General features: G+C 36.6%; 3 protein-coding genes across 5 annotated transcripts; all 3 read left to right on the forward strand.

Moving 5' to 3' along the window:
• The first annotated feature begins 6,809 nt into the window (after positions 1 to 6,809).
• LOC103701972 (proline-rich receptor-like protein kinase PERK8) lies at positions 6,810 to 13,977 on the forward strand. The gene is made up of 8 exons (XM_026802570.2): positions 6,810 to 8,638; positions 8,833 to 9,246; positions 9,372 to 9,458; positions 9,570 to 9,640; positions 9,733 to 9,809; positions 9,932 to 10,079; positions 13,323 to 13,484; positions 13,571 to 13,977. The coding sequence occupies exons 1-8, from the start codon at positions 7,636 to 7,638 to the stop codon at positions 13,769 to 13,771; spliced, it is 2,163 nt and encodes a 720-aa protein (XP_026658371.2). The 5' UTR covers positions 6,810 to 7,635; the 3' UTR covers positions 13,772 to 13,977.
• A 258-nt stretch (positions 13,978 to 14,235) lies between these two features.
• On the forward strand, positions 14,236 to 17,377 carry LOC120110980. Its single transcript, XM_039127067.1, has one exon. The coding sequence runs from the start codon at positions 15,749 to 15,751 to the stop codon at positions 16,124 to 16,126; it is 378 nt and encodes a 125-aa protein (XP_038982995.1). The 5' UTR covers positions 14,236 to 15,748; the 3' UTR covers positions 16,127 to 17,377.
• A 986-nt stretch (positions 17,378 to 18,363) lies between these two features.
• Positions 18,364 to 23,518, forward strand: LOC103701971 (39S ribosomal protein L41-A, mitochondrial-like). 3 transcript variants are annotated; one of them, XM_008784207.4, is made up of 4 exons: positions 18,364 to 18,521; positions 20,198 to 20,345; positions 21,318 to 21,382; positions 23,123 to 23,518. In XM_008784207.4, the coding sequence occupies exons 2-4, from the start codon at positions 20,201 to 20,203 to the stop codon at positions 23,210 to 23,212; spliced, it is 300 nt and encodes a 99-aa protein (XP_008782429.1). In that variant the 5' UTR covers positions 18,364 to 18,521; positions 20,198 to 20,200; the 3' UTR covers positions 23,213 to 23,518. The 3 variants fall into 3 exon arrangements, with proteins under 3 accessions (XP_008782429.1, XP_008782428.1, XP_008782430.1); XM_008784206.4 differs by having other exon boundaries at positions 18,386 to 18,521; positions 20,189 to 20,345; XM_008784208.4 differs by having other exon boundaries at positions 18,405 to 18,521; positions 20,192 to 20,345.
• Positions 23,519 to 23,850: the final 332 nt, after the last annotated feature.

The following is a 23,850-nucleotide window of genomic DNA, read 5'->3' on the forward strand; positions in this document are numbered from 1 at the left end:
GGGTAACGGAAACTAGGATCGACAAGGGCATGACATGTGTTGCTTAAAAACCGTGCCAAGGTGCATGGGAGAAACATGGGAGCAGATTATTTGTAGCACTTATGGTGCTTCCAATAGCTAGCAAGCCACTGCATGAGTGCATTCAAAGCGGTTTCATTGTATCCAATTAAGAGTATTGGGCCGGCGATGTACAAAATGCTAAATAAACAAGGAGCAAATGAAAAATGACAGAAATAAAAATAAAAAAATAATAATCTTTTAAATATCAAAATTAATTATAAGATGGAACACTAATATATTCATATTCACACTCATTTTATTTAATAAATATAAATACGGATAGAATATAAATATTAGTTTGATGCAAAAACTAATATTCGTATTTATTTTAAATAGATATGAATATAAATTAGATACTAAAATATAGATATAAATAAGAAAATAAATCAGAAATTAAATTTTATAATTATAAAATTAAAAAAAATAAATGAAAAGTAAATTAAGTGAATAGTATGTACGTATGGTTGTTTATTTTTTAAAAAATTTATAGATGCTATATAAAATAAAATAGAAAATTATAAATAAAATCAAATACATACATACTTACATACATACATATATATATATATATATATATATATATATATATATATATATATATATATATATTATGGATATGGATATAGTTACGGATACTAATCGGATGCTTAAAATTTTATTCATGTTTGTTGGATAAATTCATATACAAAAATGAATATGAACGGATATTATCTAGTCCACCTTTATTCTCTTTCTAATATATGGCGAACAATATAAATCTTTGAGCAGGTATCTTTCAGATGCTTTATTTTTAAAATATAAATATCATGGCATTGGATATTATAATTTGCGAAGATGTTGAAATAGAAAGTTACGATACAAAAAAAAACAAACATAACAACATATGCAAATAACATATATTACTTGAAAATCCATCTTTTTGTTCCCATCATGCCGGTGGAAAAGAGGAGGGGTGCAAGATCTTCATCATCCAATTCTGATTATATCAAATCTATAGCCAAATCTTGACCCTCAATCCAATAAAATGGTTTTAAATTGCTCTCGACACAAACTTGAATTTTGACCCAATTTATTTATCAGTATTATTGATGAACCAAGAGAGAAGAACAGCTTAATGAAGAAGAAAAGATACGGATGGATAAATATTTATGTTTTTTTAAAGTTATGGAATTAATGAATTCCGTTGCTAAGAGAAACCCTATTCCGTTTTAATGTCTTGGTTTTCACTTTAAGATAGATACATTATAATACATCATAAAAATAGAAAACACCTTGAGATGATCTCACACAGGAGATTTTTGTTCGTGTATGGTTATCTCCAACATTCATAGCATTGAATACTAATAAGGCAATTGGTATTTTCTATGGATGAAAAGTAATTATATTATATCAAACTTCTGAGATAAATAAAAAGCTAAACAGCACCACTCCACCAATCCTGAAGTGCCACTAGGGATGGTGTTGTAAGTCAGAAGATGAGTAGCACTTACTCTTTCTTTGTTTCTTCTTCTTCTTCTTCTTCTTCTTCTTTTGATGAAAACGGCAATTCATATAGCTCTAACGTAAGTACATCCTGACAAGTCACAAGAAAGTAAAAATTATAATGAGGACGGTAAATCTACTACGGACTTTCTGTACTCTTTGAAGAGGGGGGGAGAGAGAGAGAGAGCGCAAACTACTGCCCTTGCCTAAATGTTCAAATCCATAACATCTAGTTGCCAAATACAGAGCTATAGCCCTAAAATAAGCCATCTGTCCTTATAGCAAGCAAGATTTAGATTGTGCTCGGTGTGGCTACCACACCACTCTTGCTTAAGCTTTTTGATACAGGAATATTGCATATGACATGGGATATGTTTTAAAATTCGTGCTAAAACAATGCCAAAAACGTAGCTCCTTTATTCTTTAAAAACAGTAATTTTATTTTTGACGCTCGCCATGAATCAATTCGTATCTGATACTGAAGATAAATTATAATTCTTTTTCTTAAGTCAACTTGCATCCTTTGATGCATTCACTTAATATGTGAAGGCAACTTTCACTTTGCTCTCTTTTTAGAGAGTGAGGGGGAAAAACAGATCAATGTTGCATATACAGCGCTATTCACGCGGCGGATATGGATTATTTATTATCTTATTTTTTTGGATAAATCATCACATTTGTTGTCATGATGTTGTTCTTCTAGACAATATAGAGATGTCATGAGGATAGTTTTTTTTCTTTCTCACTCTCTTTATTACAATTATCAAAATTATGCATAATCTCGTCCATTATAGCATGTACAATATTCTTAGATAGCACTACCAAATCATGAGATTCTACTATTGTATTATACTGTATCTGGTCAGTGTTTTTTCCATGACCAAAGAGCTTAACTTGTATATAGAGCACACTGCACATTGGTTGCTTTAAATAGAAGAAGCAATTCACTCTTTATAATATCTTCCAAGACTTCTCTCAGGTAAATATTTCATGTTATGGAGAAATGATACCTATTTGGATATCAAGAAGAAGTGAGAGGGGACAAAAAGTTTGGCACAGGGGAGTCTTTTCGTTCTACGTGAATCACGGCGGAAGATTTTAGAATAGGGCTGGTGCTGACGGTTGGTACGGGGGTTAAGAAATCAAAAACTTGGACATTTGGGGTCCCTGCGTTGCATGGACGTTCTTCACCCACATACGTCGTTGTCCAAAAACATGCAGACTCACTGTAGGTTGGTGGAGACAAACATCCAAACTAGCTTTCAACCGGCAAATACGAACGCTAGTCCATGCATCATTTTACATTCCCACGAACAAGTCCAATCGATGAGTTCTAGGCTTCATTCTGCCGTGCAGAACCTATTAAATTCAGTATGCATGGTAAGTATAGTTAGGTTGGTTCTGGTTGGATCTATATGTGTTTGACTTATTTTGTATCTAAAACCACTTTATACGTAAATGAGAATCTTTAAAAGAAAGTACAAATTATAGCCTTTAAACTATCATCTTATATGTCATGAATCACAATGACTTCTGTCAAGCTGGTTGTAGAAGATTTTCAACTTGGATGTATGGTCCATCATTTGTATTTTCTTTTTTATATTTTTATTAGAATTGAGAGGGGCTATTTTTCACCATCTTATATCAACACCATTCTTATATGAGTTAGCTGAAGCCTAAGGCCCTATGCTCGTGGAATAGAGTAAAAAACAGTGCACTATACCAATTAGCTTCATTAAGATTGTTAAAATCACCACTTATTTCAAAAACTTCAGCCGATAGAATGAGATAGATTTATTTATATATTTTATATTTTTTCACCCTCTCTCCATATGTGGGCTGGACTTTTTTTTTAATGGGTGAGCCCAACATTTAAAATTTTTTAATAATGGGGTTAAAGAGTGCGAGTTCGAACTTAGAATTTCTGTTCTAATACTATGTTAAAGTCACCACTTATCCTAAAAGTTTAAAATAATAGGATGAGATAAATTTATTTATATATTTTATATTTTCTTATACTCTTTCTCACATATGGGCCGGACTTTCCTTTAATAGATGAGCCCAACATGTAAAATTTTTGATAATAAGATTAAAGAGTACGAAGACAAGGTTCGAAGTCACGATCTCTGCTCTGATACCATGTTAAAATCACCACTTATTCCAAAAACATAAGCTAATAGAATGAGATAGATTTATTTATATATTTTATATTTTTTTATAAAGATGGAAAAATTATTTTCTACATTGTATGCACCATCTGGCCATGCATGGGACCAGTCAAACCACTCATTTCTATAAAGATGCATTAAGATGCATATTTGATAAATGAAGCTTACATAAACGAACGGTCATAATTGATGGGCATACAGCTTTATAGTGCATACGGTATAGAAAATAATTTTTTTTTGAGATGAATGCATCATAAATAGAGTCTATGCGATTGCGTGACGCAGCGAACTTCTTAGAATATAATTTCTTCGTCTAAGGGCTACACCATTCCAATCCAAACTCTATATTTGTATTTGTCTTCATAGGATAGAAATGCACGACAAAGATTCAACGAACGATGTCTTTAGAATGATTTAATGATTAAAAGGTGGCCAATTCTTTTTCCGAGTTGTTAAAACCAAAGGCAGGATAGCAAACAATTTCCTATAATTTATTACTGCAGATAATGATAGATTCTTCAACTCTAATGACATGGAAGGTGGTGGTGGGGACGCACCGCTCGTTTGGTCCACTGACAAAGCAAGCCCCTGAGAAAACGCGTAAGTTTGTGGGACCCACACGCTACCTCCTGACCGTCCACTTATTTAGGTCCATGGTCCATAGAGGATTTGTATTCTTTCACCATCGAAACAAGCAATCATTAAGTGCGTTGAAAGCTATTTTTAAGTACGCATTTTGGAGCCATTGCAGCTCCGTTCGTTAAGTAGGAGAAGGTTTCACATCTCAGCCAAGTTACTTCTGTTCTAAGATACTTGGATCCGAGTCGGATCGATTCAGGTTGGTGGGGTAGGTCCGATCCTGTCCCTTCTGTCAAAGATACACCATCACAGTATAAATAGTACGTTTGACTGGATTGCTTCTTTTATCGCGAAGCATTCTAGAAGAATTTTTTGGACCAACTTTTTATCTATTTTGACTACATTGAGCAATATTTTATTTTCTAATTTTATTGGATATGTTCATACTAGGCATGTATTATCCGTCTGCCTTATTAAAGAAAATAGCTGGTGGTAGCAATTTTATTCGTGTTTGAAATGATTGGATTCATTTACTTGACTTGATCCAATACTTGCCGTGTTCAAAAATAGTCAATGAGTAGGTCTATAAGATCCATGGATCCACATCTCTATGGTTGGTTTACATGATTAAACTTTCGATCGATCTATTTGATTTCACGAGCATTGCATCTTTTCTTGATCAAGCTTTGGCTCGAACTGATTCCTATTATTTGTACGATGATGCTTGATATGTTTTATTGCACTTGGTAGATATATTGTTCGATTATCGAAATTTTATCCAATCAATAAAGTGATCGATATTTATATATATATATATATTTGACGAGCCGATAAACACTATATAGCATTAGCCCTTGAAATCTACATGTTTCCGACCCATAACCAATTAGAAAAGGGTCAAGATTTATAGGCCATTTGATAAGCTAGGGCGGATGTAGTATCCAGGTCGGCAGCCTCTCTTCATTGCAATACCTTTCAAGTATGATGGTGAGGCCGTTGACCTATCGAAGTCCACGTTACTATTTAAAGGAAGTGTTAATTGATGGATATTAGAGCTTTTTTATGCATCTTTTAGGTAAAAGTAAATCTTATCTCTGTACATTGATCTCTAAAATAATAGATAGGATACAAATATTATTAAAATATTAGATTGTCGGTTTATAGAAGTCTCGACGTGGATGTGTATGCTGCTTTGACAAACTGAACAAATTTAAGCCTAAAAAACAGAGATTGGTTGACCGAGAGGCGATCATAACCCCATCTGCCTTTTTTAAGAGAAAGCAAAGTCCAGAAAGTAAGGAACTAATTGCCTCTTGAATTTGCCTAGTTTGAGGCCCACTCACACCTTTTCCAAAAGGTTACGAACCCTTTCTAGCTAGGGTTGCAAACATGTTATGATCCACCTAGCCAAGCCATGCTAGCTCGATTAATTTCAAGTAAAATTGTTTTTGAATTGCAGCTTGTCGGTTCCGATTCATGTTGTTAGATGTCGATCTAATGTTTGAGATATTTATCCCGCAATCTAGCTAAATTTCTTTTTATGTAAATCTTTTTTAGTATTTAATAAATAAGCACATGGATCTACATATACAAATGATTTTTGAAAATATTAAAATTATGTTATTTATCTATCTATTTATATTTTCAAATTAATTGCATCGAGCACAAGTGAGCTGCATAAATCTTAAACTCAACTAATCTATCTGAACAAGCTATATAAGTAGCTTAAGAGATAAATTTTGAAAAGATCAATATATTTAAAAATAAATACTATTTTTATACGTATTTAACTATTGAATTTAACATAAGTATTTTTTTACTAGCTTCAATTAAAAGTTTGAAGTACCAAACTCAGTAGCGACAGATGGCAACAGCAAGTAGAAAAGTAAAAAAGAAAATTTTTCTTCCAAGAAATATCGATCTAGGAGTTTAATTTGCAAGCTGATCAAGGAAGTATAGAAAAATAAAATGAAATAAAAGGAAAGTAGTAGGATTTATATGCTTATTTGAAACTTGTAAGTGTGTTAGGCATTTAGCCAGAAGCTATTACGTATTTTAAATATGGATGAAAAAGTATAGGAGGTAAGCCCACATCTCCTTCAAACAAAGGAAGAACAAGCATTTTGGATAAATCCTTTCTTCTATGGTTACACTTAATTGAAAATTCAGCAAAGTTGTCGGCTAATTATTTTTTAGAATAAATAAAATTAAGTATTACATCGTTATTTAAAATATATATTTTTTTATAAAGTATTATCTTATCATTAATTTTTTTTATTACTTATAAGATATTTTTATTTTTTGGTAAATCTTATTATTACTTAGAAATAGAATTGATCATGAGGCAGACTTGGAGCAAAAGAAAAAAAAAAAAAAATCAAATTTCAATTAGTCCCAGCCTAAAATTTGATTAAAAATAAATAAAATTTAGGCGCGAGGCCCGGAAGTGATCAGCGATACTTAGGGGTAATGTCTTATTACTTAGAAGATATTATTCTTCACGGTATGTAAGCAAGTCTTCTTTCTTCTCTCACCCTGGACAACCCAGAAGCTCATTGAGTCGTTGCCACGTTCCCGTCAAGAGCACCCAGGGAAGGAAGCAGGGAGTGGGAGAGGAGGTGGAGAAAAGGTAGCGAGGTGGGTCCCCTTTCTTCAGCTCTTGAAATTTTGACCTTTTTTATTGGCATTTGGTCGCCGTCAGGCTGGCAGCTTCGGGTTTATCTGCCTAGACTTTCTTGAGATCTTGGTTCCTCTCTAAAGTTTCCATTTTGGCGTGAATTTTCTGAAAAAGGTGGGATCTTGGGGAATTGTCCGGCAAAAAGTTGAGATTTTTGGGGTGAAGTGTTCGCCATCTTGCGTCTTGGAATGTGGTACTGAGTTTTTGTTGGAAGATTTGGGTTGTAGTTTTCAGCTTTGGGTTCTTGAAATCCGGGATTTTGGAGTTACAGTCAGGGAAAAGAACAGGTGGAAGTTTGAGATCCCAATAGAAAGTTTGATTTCATCAAATTTAGGAGATTTATCTGTTGTCGACTGGTCCTTTCTGGGAAAAAGTGAGGGTTTTTTAGGGGGGCTTTTAGATTTTTTTGATTTTTCCACCGATTTGGATTATATTTACAAAGAAAGGTGTATTTAGAAGTTCGATTCGGTGCCATAAAATGTCGAGGATCTGTGGGTGCTTCTGATCTTGAGATCTTGTGAAAAGGGAGGGAGCTTTGGAGTTTCTTTGTTTGTAAAATGAGAGAATTTTGATTTGGGCCATGGTGTCTTGAGTTCTTTAAAAGGGTTTATGGATCCCTTGGGATCTTAGTTCAAGGGGAGGAAGGAGGGGCTGAAACTTGGTGGAATTATGGCTTCCATTCCTCCACTTTCTCCATCAGTGCTCCCACCATTTACATCTGCCTCTGCTCCACCACCACCTTCTTCCACTTCTCCTCCTTCCGCTAGTTCTCCACCACCCAAAACTCTACCTGATGCCACCTCTGATCCACCGACATCATCGAATGCGCCGCCTCCGCCTACTTCCCCTCTCACCGGTTCCACTGCCCCTCCCCCTTCCCCGCCTCCATCTATTCCATCTTCCCCACCACCACCTTCATCCTCACCATCCCCACCCGCTTCCCCTCCAACCATCTCCACTTCTCCGCCGCCACCGATAGTGTCGTCGCCTCCACCTTCTGCTTCTCCCTCACCTCCAAAATTATCTCCTCCGCCACCACAAATAGTGTCGTCGCCTTCACCTACTTCTCCCTCACCTCCAACATTATCTCCGCCGCCGCCTCCTGCACCTTCCCCTCCACAAACTTCCGTGCCCTCATCACCTCCACAAACTCCTAATTCACCTCCACCATCTTCCCCCTCCCCGCCACCATCAGATTTATCTCCACCACCATCATCGGGTAAACCACCCAAGAATTCACCTCCTCCTTCTGATCCATCAGCACCACCACCGAAAAGCCCGCCACCTTCCACTCCTTCTACCCCTTCTCCTCCTCCTAACAATTCAAGTGGTGCAATTCCATCTGCCCCAGCTTCACCCTCCATTCCTGCTCCTGCTGGTCGTCTACCCTTACCCTCTCCCACCACTCCAGAGAATCCAGCCGCTCCAATTATCCCAAGTCCCAACAAGTCATCCAATCCGAGTTCAGATTTATCAAATGGGGGCGGCAGCTCCGGAGGAGGTGGTGGGATTAAGGCCAGTACTGCAATACCTATTGCTGTGGTATCAGCTATTGTGATGCTTAGTTTAGTAGGAGTAGCTTTGTGGTTCATGAGGAAGCGTAAAAAGCGGGATGGTGGATATAATTCAGGCCTTTTCCTACCCTCACAGTTTGCATCTTCACAAATGTCAGGTAACACCTAAAACTTTCCTAAGTCATTTTTTAGCATTTTGTTTGACCGTTGTTCTATAATTTATTTGTGAGTCACAATCCTTCTCATGAAGAAATGCTCATAGTATTGTTAAAAAAATTACCAAGAAATATTTATATGTATTATTATGCCATTATGGTCATTTAGTTAACAATGCTTACTTTTTTCTTTGTAGATTCATCCTATCCAAGATCCCCATCAGCTCCTCTAGTATCTCACCATAGTACTGGAAGTCAAGGAGTGTACATGAATTCACCATCTGAAGCAGGGTTGGGCAATTCAAAATCATGGTTCACATATAAAGAACTATATGAGATAACCAATGGCTTCTCAAGTCAGAATATTTTAGGCGAGGGTGGATTTGGTTGTGTTTACAAAGGATGCTTACCAGATGGAAGAGAAGTGGCTGTGAAACAACTCAAAGTTGGTGGGGGACAGGGTGAGCGTGAGTTCAAGGCTGAAGTTGAGATTATCAGCCGCGTGCACCACCGCCATTTGGTTTCACTTGTAGGGTACTGCATCGCAGAGAACCAAAGATTACTTGTCTATGATTATGTGCCTAACAATACACTTCATTATCATCTTCATGGTAAGATACAGCCCTTTCAGTGTACTCCTTTTACAAAAGTAACTGATCCTTGTTTGAGAGTGATGGAATTGTCAGTTTTCAAATTATGTGAAGCGCTTTTGTTGATTATGAATTTGCATTTGCAGGGGAAGGAAGGCCAGTTGTGGATTGGGCAACCAGGGTTAAGGTTGCAGCTGGTGCAGCTCGTGGAATAGCATACCTGCATGAAGATTGTAAAATTTCCCTCTATGTGCTTTCAACATATTTGCCATCAAGAATATACACATTTATTTTCCTCGGTCACTTGTTTATTTCTCTTGCTCTTTTTATTGTTTTTTTGTCAGGCCATCCACGAATAATTCATAGAGATATAAAGTCCTCGAATATTCTATTGGATAACAACTTTGAAGCTCAGGTAGCCTCAATATAACTGGGATATGTGAAATATATTCTCGATACCCACCATACTTTTGTTAGCCTTGTGATTAACTCATATTTATGACTTAGGTTTCTGACTTTGGGCTTGCAAGGTTAGCTCTGGACGCTTGTACACATGTTACTACACGTGTAATGGGAACATTTGGGTAGGTGAACCACATACAATGGTGTTTTCTATATGTGATGGATATAGGGCCTCATAAAGGTTTGATCTGAATTCTATGATGCTTTTGGCTTAGGACAAACTGAATTGATTTTGTCATTGCAGATATTTGGCTCCAGAGTATGCATCATCTGGCAAGTTGACTGAGAAATCTGATGTTTATTCTTTTGGGGTTGTGCTCCTTGAGCTTATTACTGGACGAAAGCCTGTTGATTCATCACAGCCCTTGGGTGATGAGAGCCTTGTTGAGTGGGTAAGCTATAATGGTGTCCCATTCCTCTTGCAAATTCATTACAGTAGCTCAAAACAGCTGGGGTTTTAATATAGATAATTCACATTTTACAAGGAAGCATGCAATTTTCAGATGTATCTAGGAATATGCTTTGAGTGAGCAAGCCAGGTTTTGTCATCTGATTGAATTTAGAATACATGTTTGATATCTTTAGCTTATATCAAGGCACTGAAAGAAGATGGAATTAAAACTTCATGCTGGATTTCTTATTGAGAGTGTGGTTAAAAAGTATTGACATTATCATACCATATTGTATCAACACATTGTGCTGCGGCTTCATTTTCGAGAAATATGGTGGCAATGCCACGGCTAACGTTTGAACCCTAGGCCTTTTGCTTGACAAGCTCTTGGGAGACAGCTGCCAACCACTGGACTGAAGTCATGTTGCCTTGTGCCGTGGCTTCATGATCCCTTGAAATCCATATACTCAATACAATCATATTTTCAATATGTTTGCACATAAGTTTTATTTGTGATTTGATCCTAATTAATGTGATCTAGCATTAATTAATATGTCTTTTGTCCCTCATTCCCCTGCCTCTCTCTCACCATTTATGTCTTATTCTGTCAAACAAGTGTCGGTCTTTCACTTAGATATAATTTGATTTTTTTAGTTCTTCACAGTGTTACCCTTTGAAAGATTTGCACTACAAAGTTTCAGCAGGTCAGCAAGCTCATGTTGGATAAATCTCTTCCTCGGACCTAGAAGAAATTTCATAAATTCTATTAGTTTGAGAGATGACATTAAACTGATGTGATGTGGATTTCAAAATGTCAGTAAAAGCAGAAAGCAGCAGGATTCTTGTCTGATTAGACTGACATATTGTTTCCTTGGCACCAAAAACTGAAAAGAGTTTGCCTCATGGTCCCCGTAATACCAAGTTCTTTTGACAGCAAGTTCAATTCAACAAGAACAATGGGAGATATTACTGGACCATGAAAGCATCGATCTCCTTGTTTTGGAGACTATACTGCTACGCTCTAGAAATATGTGATAGGTTGCAATCTTTTAATGGCCAATTATTTTTTCAGAAGATTTGAAAATAGGCATGAGCTGTTCAGATTGCTTCATTAGTGTTCTAGCCTCTTTGATGCTTGAGTTGGTAGATATTTTTGTTGAGCATCATCTATGTGTTATAGCTTCATGATTATTGCTCGCCATATTGAAGATTAATTCCTCTTCTACAAATACAAAATGCTTAATAGATGGTGAACAAAAACTTTTGTAATGTCAACATCCAGTCATAATGAGAATGAGGATCACCTTTTCTCAAACCCCCTAATTTAGGAGGCACATGCAGATGATTTTTTTTAAAAATATCTTTTTTCCTTTCTACACACAGTTGGCTATGCATAACCATTATGTATCAGCTTCTGAACTCTTTAGACATTTTTTATCCCTAGGTCCTCACTGAAAGGCTTTTCCACACACGTCTCTCAGTCTCAACTGTCTTACATGTCTAATGTTTTAGGAAACGTTGGATCCTAGCCCAAACTTATCTAAGAACTTTCAATTCGAAGTTCCTACTATTTTATAGACAGGCATCTACTCTGCCGCCACATATACAAACAAGTACAGATCCTTCAAATTGCATGCCATGCCAACTTCCAGTTCACATATATTAGATAGTGACTTCGAAGATATGTTGCATACTTAGTTTATCTTATTTTAAAAAATTAAATGAAAAGATTCTAGTTACTTACTGGAAGCACTTGGGATATTTTTCTGATACATTTGGGGATAAGGGTGAGGGCTTTCTTTTTATTTGATGAATGTTGACCTTTCAATGATGGATGATTAATTTTAGAGCTTGTGATGTTACATTGTGGTACAGAATACAGATTTTTGTCTCTATATTCAAGTGAGGACTAAGTGATGCATTTTGTCGATATTAATGTTATTGTATGAAATATGGACATGTATTATGATTAATCATTATGCTTTATGGATGTTTTTTTCACACACACACACACACACACATATCCAGAAATATATATTTATATATTGTTCTACCCCATCCATTTTGTAGCATATTTTTTCAAGATTTACTGTATCAGCTTATTTATATCATCATATGTCCATATTTCATATCGTGTTTCATTGGCCATGAGGTCACTGAGGCCAGTTTTGTTCCTGGATAACCACCAGTTAATGGTTATCCATTTAGCTAACCAAACACCACTACTTTTTGGGTGGTTAAGCTCAATGCCTGCTTACCTAGATAACCTTTTTAAAGATATTTTAGAGGGTAGGAGAAATAACTTTAACCATCTAGTAAGCCCTCTCTCCTCATTTTTTCTTTGTTTTACCTTCTCTCACCTTTAACCTTTCTTTCTTGCTACCTTTTCTTTGTCCATATAACCCAAAAAGTGGCGCTTAATCACTTAACCCATGCTTTTTCTAACCAAACAACATTTGTTCATCTCAGCAAAAAGGTATAGTTAATTGAGAAAAAGCCAAACAATGCTTTTTTTCAGCTTCATTGTTAACTGGTTAAGTTGCGGATACCACCACATGGTTAGCTGTTGAGGAATGAAGCTGGGCCTAATGAACTTATCACAATTATGAACTAACCTTATGAGTTATGACTTATGGCCATGTAATAAAAAAAAAGAGTACGATTTGGAGTTTGAGATGTGAAATACTATCAAGTAAGGCAGCTTATCTGATGTAACGGTGTCCTTCTTTGAGATGGAGCTCATAATAGAGAATGAATAGACTTTTCTCCTGTGTATGATCGAGATTGGACATTTTGTATGTATTGGACAACGAAAACCATATCACTGGTTTGAAACCTGACACCTATAGCTCAGGCTCCACCTCCTGCGTGAGAGCACTGCAGTGTTTTTAGGCTTTTAGCTATGTAACATCATAAATTTTGCATGGATAAAGTTTTTTTTTTAAATATCTTTTGTCTTCCTAAGCAACAAAGTTTTTGAGTAAACTACTAGACAATATGGTCGGGATCTTGTAAACTGAACAAATCTGTGGAAGCACATCATGTGAAAAATCTGACACCTATTCTCCACTCCAACGGAAATACTGCTCATCGATTGTCCTGCCCAAACATGTTATTTTTCATTTCCACTGTGGATTACTTGGATAGTAATCTACTTTCATCAGATTCTCTAACTTGTGCTTTGTTATATCATTTTTCAAAATGATAATCTCTGGCTTAATTAACTGCAAACTTGATATTCCAGGCACGACCGTTGCTTAGCCATGCACTTGAAACGGGAGAGTTTGAAGAATTATCCGATCCTAGGCTTGGAAATAACTATAACCAAATTGAGATGTTTCGTATGATTGAAGCAGCAGCAGCATGTGTCCGTCATTCGGCAGCAATGAGGCCTCGAATGAGTAAGGTAAACAACAGAAGAAAAAAAATCTCATTGCGAAAAGAACTTCATCAATTTTCTTCATGCTATTTTAATCTAGTCTTATCTCTCAGGTGGTGAGAGTTCTTGATAGCTTAGCCGACATTGACCTTAGCAATGGTCTGAAACCGGGTCAAAGCGAACTCTTCAATGCGCCACAATCATCAGAAATCAGACTATTTCGGCGGATGGCATTTGGAAGCCCGGATTACAGCACTGATTTCAGCCAAACTAGTTTCAGCCAAGCTAGTTGGAAGAGTCGATCGGAGTTGTAAATAGGTTACTCTTTGGCCTTCACGGTGTGACCTTTTTCCCCCCTTTTCTCTTTTTGTGTAGTTATTCTTTTATACAGAAACGGAGATGGATGCCTTATGGATTTGTTCCCTATTCTTTCTATAGTGAAACGAATTTTTGGGTTTTGAATTTTTCATACAGCCAGGCACTATTAATGATTCTATATGTAATTTGTTCTCCTTCAATTCTTTATACTGTCATTCTGAAAGTTGAAGTATTACAAACTGCAGTTGCCAGAACTTGAACTGAATAATAGTGTTGGGATCAAGGTCTGTCATACCGGTACCGGTTGGCGTATCGGTGGCAGTCCGGACCGGTATATACTGGTTCCATATCGGTTCTCCAATGATAAGTTATCGGTACCGGATTCCACACTGATCCGGTACCGGTCCTAGGACGGACCGGTACATACCGACCTGTACCGGCTGGTACGGACTGCTACGGTGGAGTATGATTGGGAGCTTATGACTTTACTGAGCCCTTGGTGTTTCAGTAAAACAGTTCCAACTTTGGCGGCATGAGAATTTTCAGCAATATCAGAGGCTTAAGTGAAATTTAGTGTTTTATCAAAAGTTTGAATGACGTTTATGCAAAAAAGATCCCTTTAACAATTAGTTTCTCTAGCATCTTTTGATAACATCATCATTTTCATTTGGCATTCACTCCTTGCAAGACTTTTGAGAATTTTCACTTGTTACAATAAGACCTGTCACCGCACTCCTGTTTTACTTGATATTATTTCTGCAATTCATGTTCTGCTTGAGAACTTGATCGTTGCCTCAAAATATGAATGTGGCTTCAAATAATCATTTTTTCTCCTTCTCAAGATCTCAAAGTGCATAACAGTAAAGATCCATCCTGTCATCAACTTGCTTTCATAAATTTCTGGAGACTTGATTTCAAGTTCACATGCGAACGTATAAATCGCCGACATAGCTTTTGGGTTCGATGTTCTTTTTTATTGACTACAATTGTTGGATATCTAGCCTGCATGTTTGTCTTCCTTGCATGATTATTGCTAGCCTGCGAGCCTAAAGTCTCATTTCTGAGATTCCTGCAATCATCCCTCATTTGACATTTGTTGTGTCCAGTAATGCACTTCAGTGACCCATCATCAACATGGATCCTTCATTAGAAGTCACATAACATCAATTGCTGTTTTTGCCACTGCAACCAAGTCCCTTTAGCAAGAAAGCCAAAACCAATTACTCGGACCTAGCCATGATTGTTGTGGTTGGGATTCCCACCTGATGCTAACACCATATTTCGCAGGTTGCCAACCTGACCTGATTACACTAGTTACTGGGCAAGTGGGTTCATTTTCAGGTCAGATTACATTAAAGTTAGGTATTTTATTAGTTGGATTGTGCTAGGTTTATATTTACTTGGCCTAACTCACCCAAGATCACCCCATAGAGCTCTTGCAGTCCTGCGCAACAACGCCACGGTCGGCATGACCTTTCATTATCAAATTTGACAGCATAAGTTTACACCAAGCATGTCAAAATGTGGAGAGGAAATCTTGTTTTTTGCAAACTCAAATCTAATGGTTAGCTTAGTACGATCTCATGTCTTCTTTGATCTATTAGTTAAACTAAACCGTTAATGACATCTTTGAAGCTTAAGGAAACATTCCTCATATTTATATTATCCACACTCATTATTTTTTTTTTCTTTCTTTTTGGGATCTATTAGTGATGTCCACACCCAACATTCCAGATGACAAACAGGTTGGCTTAAAAGAGTCAAATAAAGCAATACCTTTTTTTTCTTCAAATAAAGCAATGCTTGAAGCCGTGCTTCTCTCTCTTAAGTCACTTCCACGACAAGCCATTATGCTTCAACAAGTTGTGTTCCTTGTTGCACCACCTTAACACTTTTTAAGCAATTGCTTTCCATCAATCCCCTCCTCTCTTCCTCTTTCTCTTTTCTTGCTCTCCTTCAATCTCCCAGAACCAATGTCCGACACCCTGGAAGACTGCAGCCTATTCGCTGTGGATTGCATGGTGGTATGCTGTTGCTGCCCTTGTTTGCTCCTCCAAATCACGGTGTTCCTCTTCATCAGATTACCGCAGAGAATGGCAGTGAAGTCGAAGAAGATCGTGCTGCGAAAGCTCCGAAAGAGACTGAAGAAATATGAATATGTGATTGGAGAGAGCGACGACTTGGAGAGAGGAGAGGCATTAGGAGTTCAAGGAGTGAATGATGTTATTATTGAAGGGAAGAGTTGGGTTGGTGATAGGAGTTCTTTCTTGGAATCTGAGAAGATGTGGGAGGAGTTTGTTGAGGAAGAAGGTCTGTTCTGGTTTGGCAGCTTTTGGGGCACAGAAAGTTGATGTCAGATTGGCTTTGTTTTCATGTACATGAAGCTATTCCAAATCTATTTATATGAATGAATCCTTTGCGACGCCAACTCCAATTTGTAATTCACTGCTTGAGTCAATTTAGAAATGCAGGGCATTCGAAGTCGAAGAATTTTCTGATGCTTTTATGATCTTGGTGGCACAATAAGTTTGAGTTTTTTTGGTGAGACCAGGACATGGCTCAGGAGCATGATGAGGTGCAAGTGTGGCATGCTCAGGCATCGTTCAGGTGCGTGGTTGGGTTCAAGTTTAGGCTTTCTTAGAATCTATGAAGGCTCAACTATAATAGCTTTTTGAATGTGGGGCTGAGGATGGTGGCAGGCTCTTGCAACAGCTAAATTGCCATGCAGGTAAAAAGGGAGGGTGAGTTGGGTAAACTAGATGTAGGAAATGAGCTTGAATCTAATCCATGTAAAGAGAGAGAGAGAGGGGAAAAAAAAAATATAAAGGACAGCTCAAGATTGTCACAAGAGATTAAATTGGATGTACATCATGGACTTGAAGGGGGAATAGTCTTTTTATCTGTAATTGCATACTAGCATAGTGCACATGCCATGCCCATGAAGAATCTGTCGATCGATATGCTAGCTTGTGAAGAATAATTAGATCGCAACAAATATTAGATATGTCAATCAATTTCTATAAGCATGGTCTAATATGTTTCAATATCTGTCAAGTGCAAAGAAACTATTTACATGAAAATGAGTATGATTTTGCTCTAAATTTTAGAATTCAACAACCAATTTGTAAAGATATGTGCCAAATTGGACCTCATTCAACCATCTTATTTCTTTAAGATATTATATCTTAATCCTATATGCCCTAGTCAAGTTGAGGAAATATGATCTCTAAATTATAAACTATTATCATGATAATCACCATTAGACTCCCACTTCTCAATAATCTCTCTCTCCCTCTCTCTATGTTTTTTTTTGGTTGAAATTCTCTTAGGCATCACACTTTTCGCGATCTCTTCGGAAAAACTTGCATGTTTAGTCTTTAGGAAAAATGATGGGCATGCAAATTTTAGGATTTAAACTTGGAAGAACATTGCAATACTTGTGTTGAGGAGAGGGATGCAATTATATATGTTTCAGTAGTGTTTATGCTGTCTTAAGATTAGTAACATGGATAATGTTTGTCTCCATTCATAAGCACAATTTGATAGAAATATAATATGAATATCCACTTAGCACTGTCATTAGTTGCCTGCAGTTGCACCAACATAACAAATGAGCTAATTATCTACTAAAATGTTGACAGAAGCATGCATTTTTTATGACAAATCATCTGTAATGTTGCTATGTTAATGATCTTACGTGTCGTTATAATTGAGAAAAACTGATATAATGCAATTTTTTTTATTTTATAAGAATTAAGAAGAGTCTATAAGCTATTCTATTTTTCAAAGTTCGAGCAACTTGCAACTCTTTTTTCTTCTCAAGAAAATGGTGACAAAACTTGTAGTCGTCGAGGACATGGGAAAGATGTCTCCTCAAGAAAAAGAGCTCATATTAGTCAAATACCAATGATTAAAGGTAATGGAAAAGCAACCGCATTACCCAACGCATTCTAAAACCAAAAGAGGCTAACAGTCTAGGGAGAGGTGAAAAAAACAAAAAAAATATTACACAAGGCATTAGAAAACCAAAAGCGGCTAATTTTTCAAGTCGATTTATTTTCATTTAGAATTTATTTGATTTGCGGGAGAAGAAGAAGAAAAAGCATGATCAACAAAAAAAAAAAAAATAAAGTAGTTTTTTCATGAGAATAAAATTATTATATTTAAAAAAAGTTATATGAGATACGAAAAGGTTTAATATTTATTAGCTGAAAATTATTTTTTTCAAATATTTTTTTAAGATAAAATAGAATAATTTTTTTATTAAAAATATGATAAGTATTTTATATAATTTTTTCAAGAAAGCACACTATTTTTTCATAATGAATCAAACATGCAATATTTTTCTTTCGAATATTATTTATATTTTTAGAAAATATTTTAGTAAAAAAATATTTTTCGAACCAATTGAGTCCTAATAAAGCCTTTCGAACCAATTGGCTTTTCTGGCTCAAGCCTTTCATCATGCTTTTTAAGAGAGAAATGCGTTTCATGATACTTTTTAAAAAGATCAAAACAAAAAGAAAATATACAAAAAAATCCAATTGATACAAGCTTCTTTTTTTTTCTCAAAAAAAACCTTTTCTAAGTTAAAAGTTTGATAATGAGTCGCATCGTTTTTAACTTCCAGACCCTTCTTTCTTTTCTTTCCTTGAAGAAAAAAAACAAGAACCTCCAAAACCCGGCGCTCCCATCATCTCTCCGATCCCGTGCCAACGCTTCCGATCGATCCCTCCTCCGATTCCGGTGAGTCTCCCCCCCTCTCCTTTTCCCCTTCTACTTCTTTCCTATTCCCTTCGAAGTCGGACTCCGGCGAAACATCGCCGCCGAAGCGCCAACCCTAACCCTCTTCACGCCGGAACCCTAACCCTTATTATGCCTGGCCCTCATCCCGACCTTAGTCGTCGCGGCCCACCGCCCTTCGGGCTATTTCCCGATGGAGCGAGTTCTTGCGTTGATGATTTCTTTGTTGTAGAAAATTCCTTTCCTTGCACCAGAATCCACCTTGATTTTGCCAATTTACATTCCCTTATGGCCAATGTTGTGCCTTCACGGATGTTTCATCTACTTACAACTTCCACCACCACTTCTTTGATATCGAGTAAGATAACGTTTTTCTTTTTCTTCCTTTTCTTTTCTTTAAACAAAAAACCTTCATGGAGTTAGGAATCTTGATACCGGCATAATCAATTAGGAAAAAGTAGCACCTGCGAATAGGATAGTGGTAATCAGGACATGAGTTCCCCACGGAGGCAGCGTTTTTTATACATAGCCAAAACTATGTGTGAACTTCTTAATTCTGGAATTATAACTACTCCTGTTCTTTAATTTTTCAGCATCATGAGTTAGCCCATGATAAGTTCCATAATGCTGTACTAACTCCAATTAATTAGTTTTGCATCATTTTCCCTTTTGGCCCCATATAGCTTCAGGTAGATATTTAAAAATTCCTTCATCAACTAATGGACAGCAAAAATTAATCATATTATCTGCATTTTGTAACATAGCCTAAATAATCTACTAGCAAAACCCTTACCTGGTTCATTGTTCGAACCATGGCATCTTCGGAATTTAAACACGAAGAAGAGAATGGATGGCCTTGTCATGAGTTTCATCAAAATCTGAAAGAAACTAGGAGAATTTTATTAATTAATAGTAAAATATGAGCTAATCTGATGCGACTCCAGAACCAAATTCATCTACCAGAGATAAGATAGTCTAATTCCACATAGTTATATGCCTTCTTTAAGTCAATTTTAACGAAGTGGCCACCACTTTGTGGATCTCGAGTCTTAAGGGAAAAGGGCAGGGCAAGATAATTAAGGTGGTGAAGAATTCAGGGTTTTTGTCCAATGTAACTCTGTTACAGCGGCTGTAACATGTTTGTTTCCCCACCTTCATAATTTCTCCACACCACCCCCTTCCCTTTTTCTTTTTCCTGTTTGGCCTTTTTATGCTGCCCTTTTGATATAATCTGTTCATGATGTTAATGAATTTTGATGGTCATACCATCTTTTGCATTTATTTTATTAAAAATGTGGACTAAGTTTTATTTTTTTGCGCCCAAGATTTGACACATCGTGCACAAAAAGAACAACCAAGAGTTTGTTTTGACCACAAAAGCACTCTGCTTCAGCATAACCTTGTGAAACATTTTAGTAGCAATGTGCCATTCAATTTTTTTTACGTTCTTCATTTTTGTTGGTTGACAGCTGTATCTGTTCATCTTGGTTCTCGAGTCTTACTGTTTATCAATGAAGTGTTTTTTGCTATTTGGCATTCATTATTACCTGCATGGATTAACTTCTGAGTTTGTTTCATATAGAAACTGATATTACATTAATGCTATTTATTGCCACTACATAATTTTTTCTTATGTCTAAAATTGTGTCGTGTTTTTCTTTTGGTTGGAGGAGGATCAGAAAATGCCGTTGGGATTGATCATAGGGTTAGGGAGGGCTATGCGGAGGAAACGAACTTCATCACTAAATATATTATCTTCGAAAAGAGGGCCTCGAGACTATTACAAGGGAAAGAATTGCAAGCCCACTGGTTTCCACACTCGTAAAGGTTACCACTATCTTCTGACTTCATTCCCACTCTTTATTTACTCAAACTTGTGGGGAAATTGAGGAACAGTGCCATGTAATTTGTATGTAAACAAACATGAATGCCTTCAAAGTAATGTTGTAAAGAAATCTAGTAGTATTTTTGATCATTGGTTTTCGAGTATTCATTGCATTCCTATCTGCTAAAAAATTGGTTAGGCCAAATAATTTCACGCCAGTTCCATAGATAGTGAAAGCCAAGTCGAGAGTTGGTTAAAAATTGATGAACAATACCGGTCCCAAGTAATGGAATTGGCCCTATTGGTAAAAGTTAAAGCTAAGTGGTGTTGTGAGTAGGGGTGTAATCGAGCAGAGCCGAGTAGCTAGAGGCTCAAGCTCAATTCGATTCAAAACACTTGGGCGTGAAACTCGTCTCGAGATCTATGGAGCCTTAATGTCCAAATTAAGCTTGACTTGATAAAAAAAAAAAAAAAACTTGAGATTGACTCGACTTGACTCGAATATCAACCGAGCCATGCTCGAGCTCGAATTTGAGCCTTCGTCATAATTAAAAAAATATGGTTAAAAGTTAGGAGTTAGGCCCGATAATATATATATATATATATATAATATTATATTAGAATATTAAATTAATAATATCGTATAAATAAAATCTAATATTATTAAAAAAGATATATACTCAACTAGGCTTGCGAGCCTATGAGTTGAGTTTTGCTATTCGAGCTTAACTTAAAAAATTATTCGAGCTACTCGAGCTCAGTAATAGTCGAGCTGGGCTTGGACCCAAGTCAAGCTCGAGCAACTCGGGAGCTGCTCGGCCCAATTGCACCTCTAGCTGTAAGATTTTAGCATAAATGTTTTTTAAGACTATTTTCCTTTCTCTAATCACTAACTTTGTTTGTGACAAAGTCTGATTTGGAGTCAAATTTAGCAAAATGTGATTTTGATTGTTTGAAGTCAATCATTTGAACAGGTGGGTATGTTGTGATGGATGAAAAGTTGCCGCGTTATGTGGTCCCAGATTTGACTGACTTTAAGGTAACCTCTACCTTTCTAGCATCATAACTCATAATGGCATTAGCATTTGTTGATGCCTGTAATCTGATTTTTAATTAAGTATCTGATCAAGTGATCATGTTGGGAAAAGAAAAATTACTTGTTGGTTATTATAGAAAAGCTAATTTGTGTGCTATACTATGGATTTCCTTTTGTAATTATATGGCTTTTCAATATAACGTATTGTTTTTTTGTGGTCATATACTGTTATCTTGTGCCATATAGTATATAATATGTGATGATGTATCTTAATACACACTCGATATGGCATATGACTAAAGCATGACATGCCATACTAGTTTATTATACATACATACATACATACCTACATACATATATACATACATACACACACATTGTAAGGTACCAACAAAATAGCATAGTACCTTGCAGTACGATTAAATGTAGTTCAATAACACTAATTCAATGTCCAGTTCTGAAGTTCTATCTGAAACAGTACTGGTCCCAACCTGCTTGAGTTATACTGTTAGTTTCAGCGGGAAGTTTCTACCAGCTACAAAGATATTGGCCGGAATGGACTGGTTTCAACCAAAATTGGCATATATAAGGCTAAAAAGATTTTTAATGTTGTTTTGAATTTTTTGGTGAAAATTGATCTTTTGAATTCAAACTTTGCAGTTTTAAGTAGATTAAAGGCATGTAGGTGTTGAAAGGGACTTGGAGGAAACATAAACTTTTACTATGTTTTACGTTAATATCTTAAATTTTTAGAAACTGAGCAAGATCTTGTGCTTACAATTCAGGATAAGATAGCTGCGGTAGAAAAGTATGATTTGTTTTTAGAATTATACATAACACAACCAAGGGTTAAAACAACACAAACATAGCACTTGGTGGTACTCGTTTACTATATGGTTCCATAATATCTATACTCATTTTTCATTTCTTGAATTGTCACCAAGTATTTGATTAAATTGTTTCTGGTAATGGTATATTTCTGTTTCTACAAAGAAACAAATTGATGCTCTTCTAGTCTTCTGACTCTTCCCCTCCCTCCCAAGCATTGTGATCCCATGGCATCCTCTCCTGCCTGTCTCTGAGCTGATCCTCCAACTCTTCCCTCTTTCGTTTCTCTAAATCCCAAATCACCTGGCTAGAGGTTGTCCTCAGATGTAGCTGCATGAAAGTTCAGGGTATAAGGCTGTAGCAACTAGAGTTACCAAGGAAATGAGCTGATCCTCCATCTATTCTCTCTTTTGTTCCCTCTAAATGCCAAATCACCTAGCTAGAGGTTGTACTTAGTTGTAGCTGCATGAAAGTTCAGGGTATAAGACCGTAGCAACTAGAGTTACCGAGGGAATGTATAATAAAGGAACAGTGGCTAGTGTGAGTAGCGATAGCCCGATGCAAGTCTGCAATTACTGTACAACCTATGGTAATTATGGCCTTAATCCAGGTTGCAGCATGTGGGCCACTCTTTTTTCACAACTAAAGTTACATTCGTCCTTTAACATAAGACTAATGTCAGTAAAGAGACAATTCACTTACATGCAACCATACTATAGTTACCTGTTGAATATATACGGCTAGAAAGCAAATACAGAAGTTTATATCATTTGTAAAACAAATTTTGTAAAAGCATCTTCAGCTTGTACCTGCACTGGTGACAATCAGCTAAACCTATGACAAAAAAACTTTTGAATTATCGCTCTTCATCTTTTCCATTTTTTTTTCTAATTTTTTCTATATAAACTGGTGCAGCTGAAGCCTTATGTATCTCAATGCCCAAGGGATGCAACTGCAACTTCCACCTCAGCTGACTCGGCAGCGTCCGCTGATACTGCCAACTAAGGGCATCTGATATCTGTGGTTCCTGCCCCCGTTTTGTGGCTGGATGATTGCTTGGCAATGGAAGAAATTCTTGAATGAGTGGAACTAAAGTTGATGGCTTGCTTTTCTCTGTAGAATGATTCAAGCTCTTTAGGCATCTTCGGGTTTAGGCTTTTGTGCCATCAACAACACACTAATGAAGTGCCCTGTTGATTGATGAAAGGAGGGTTATCAATTTTCGATATACAGAAAGATACCATGGTGCGCTTCAAATGGCCACATGATTCCATACCTTAAATGGCAATTACGTTGGTTAATTTGGTGTCAGTGGTTCCAAAATGTTGCAGTTGATCCACAGGCTCCCAGGTTTTGTTCAATAAATTTTCAGTGGTTGTTCCTTCCGGGCAATCTTCATGATGAGACTACACCTTACTGAGTTAGAGCTCGGCACCTGGATGCCACCTGATCCTATCATGCAACCGTTCATGAGAAATTTTGGTGCTCTGTTATCCGGCTCTGCTTCTTGCCTCATCCATGGCAAGCATTGCGATAAAATCTCATCCATACATTCTTCAGTATTAATAAATCATGATAGGATCGGTAGATGAAGATAAGTTTTAATGAATCATCAAAGGACAGGTAGATGAAAGTTTGAGGGT

The sequence above is a fragment of the Phoenix dactylifera genome, chromosome 6, assembly GCF_009389715.1.
Source record: "Phoenix dactylifera cultivar Barhee BC4 chromosome 6, palm_55x_up_171113_PBpolish2nd_filt_p, whole genome shotgun sequence".
Classification (NCBI taxonomy): domain Eukaryota; kingdom Viridiplantae; phylum Streptophyta; class Magnoliopsida; order Arecales; family Arecaceae; genus Phoenix; species Phoenix dactylifera.

What these genes read in the sequence shown, in the direction of transcription:
- LOC103701972 (XM_026802570.2), top strand. Translation starts at nt 7,636, where the DNA reads ATGGCTTCCATTCCTCCACTTTCTCCATCAGTGCTCCCACCATTTACA. An exon ending in ATAACAACTTTGAAGCTCAG is followed by an intron (nt 9,641 to 9,732) that starts GTAGCCTCAATA and finishes TTTATGACTTAG; the next exon opens with GTTTCTGACTTTGGGCTTGC. An exon ending in TGAGGCCTCGAATGAGTAAG is followed by an intron (nt 13,485 to 13,570) that starts GTAAACAACAGA and finishes CTTATCTCTCAG; the next exon opens with GTGGTGAGAGTTCTTGATAG.
- LOC120110980 (XM_039127067.1), top strand. Translation starts at nt 15,749, where the DNA reads ATGTCCGACACCCTGGAAGACTGCAGCCTATTCGCTGTGGATTGCATG.
- LOC103701971 (XM_008784207.4), top strand. Translation starts at nt 20,201, where the DNA reads ATGCCGTTGGGATTGATCATAGGGTTAGGGAGGGCTATGCGGAGGAAA. An exon ending in TGGTTTCCACACTCGTAAAG is followed by an intron (nt 20,346 to 21,317) that starts GTTACCACTATC and finishes TCATTTGAACAG; the next exon opens with GTGGGTATGTTGTGATGGAT. An exon ending in CAGATTTGACTGACTTTAAG is followed by an intron (nt 21,383 to 23,122) that starts GTAACCTCTACC and finishes AAACTGGTGCAG; the next exon opens with CTGAAGCCTTATGTATCTCA.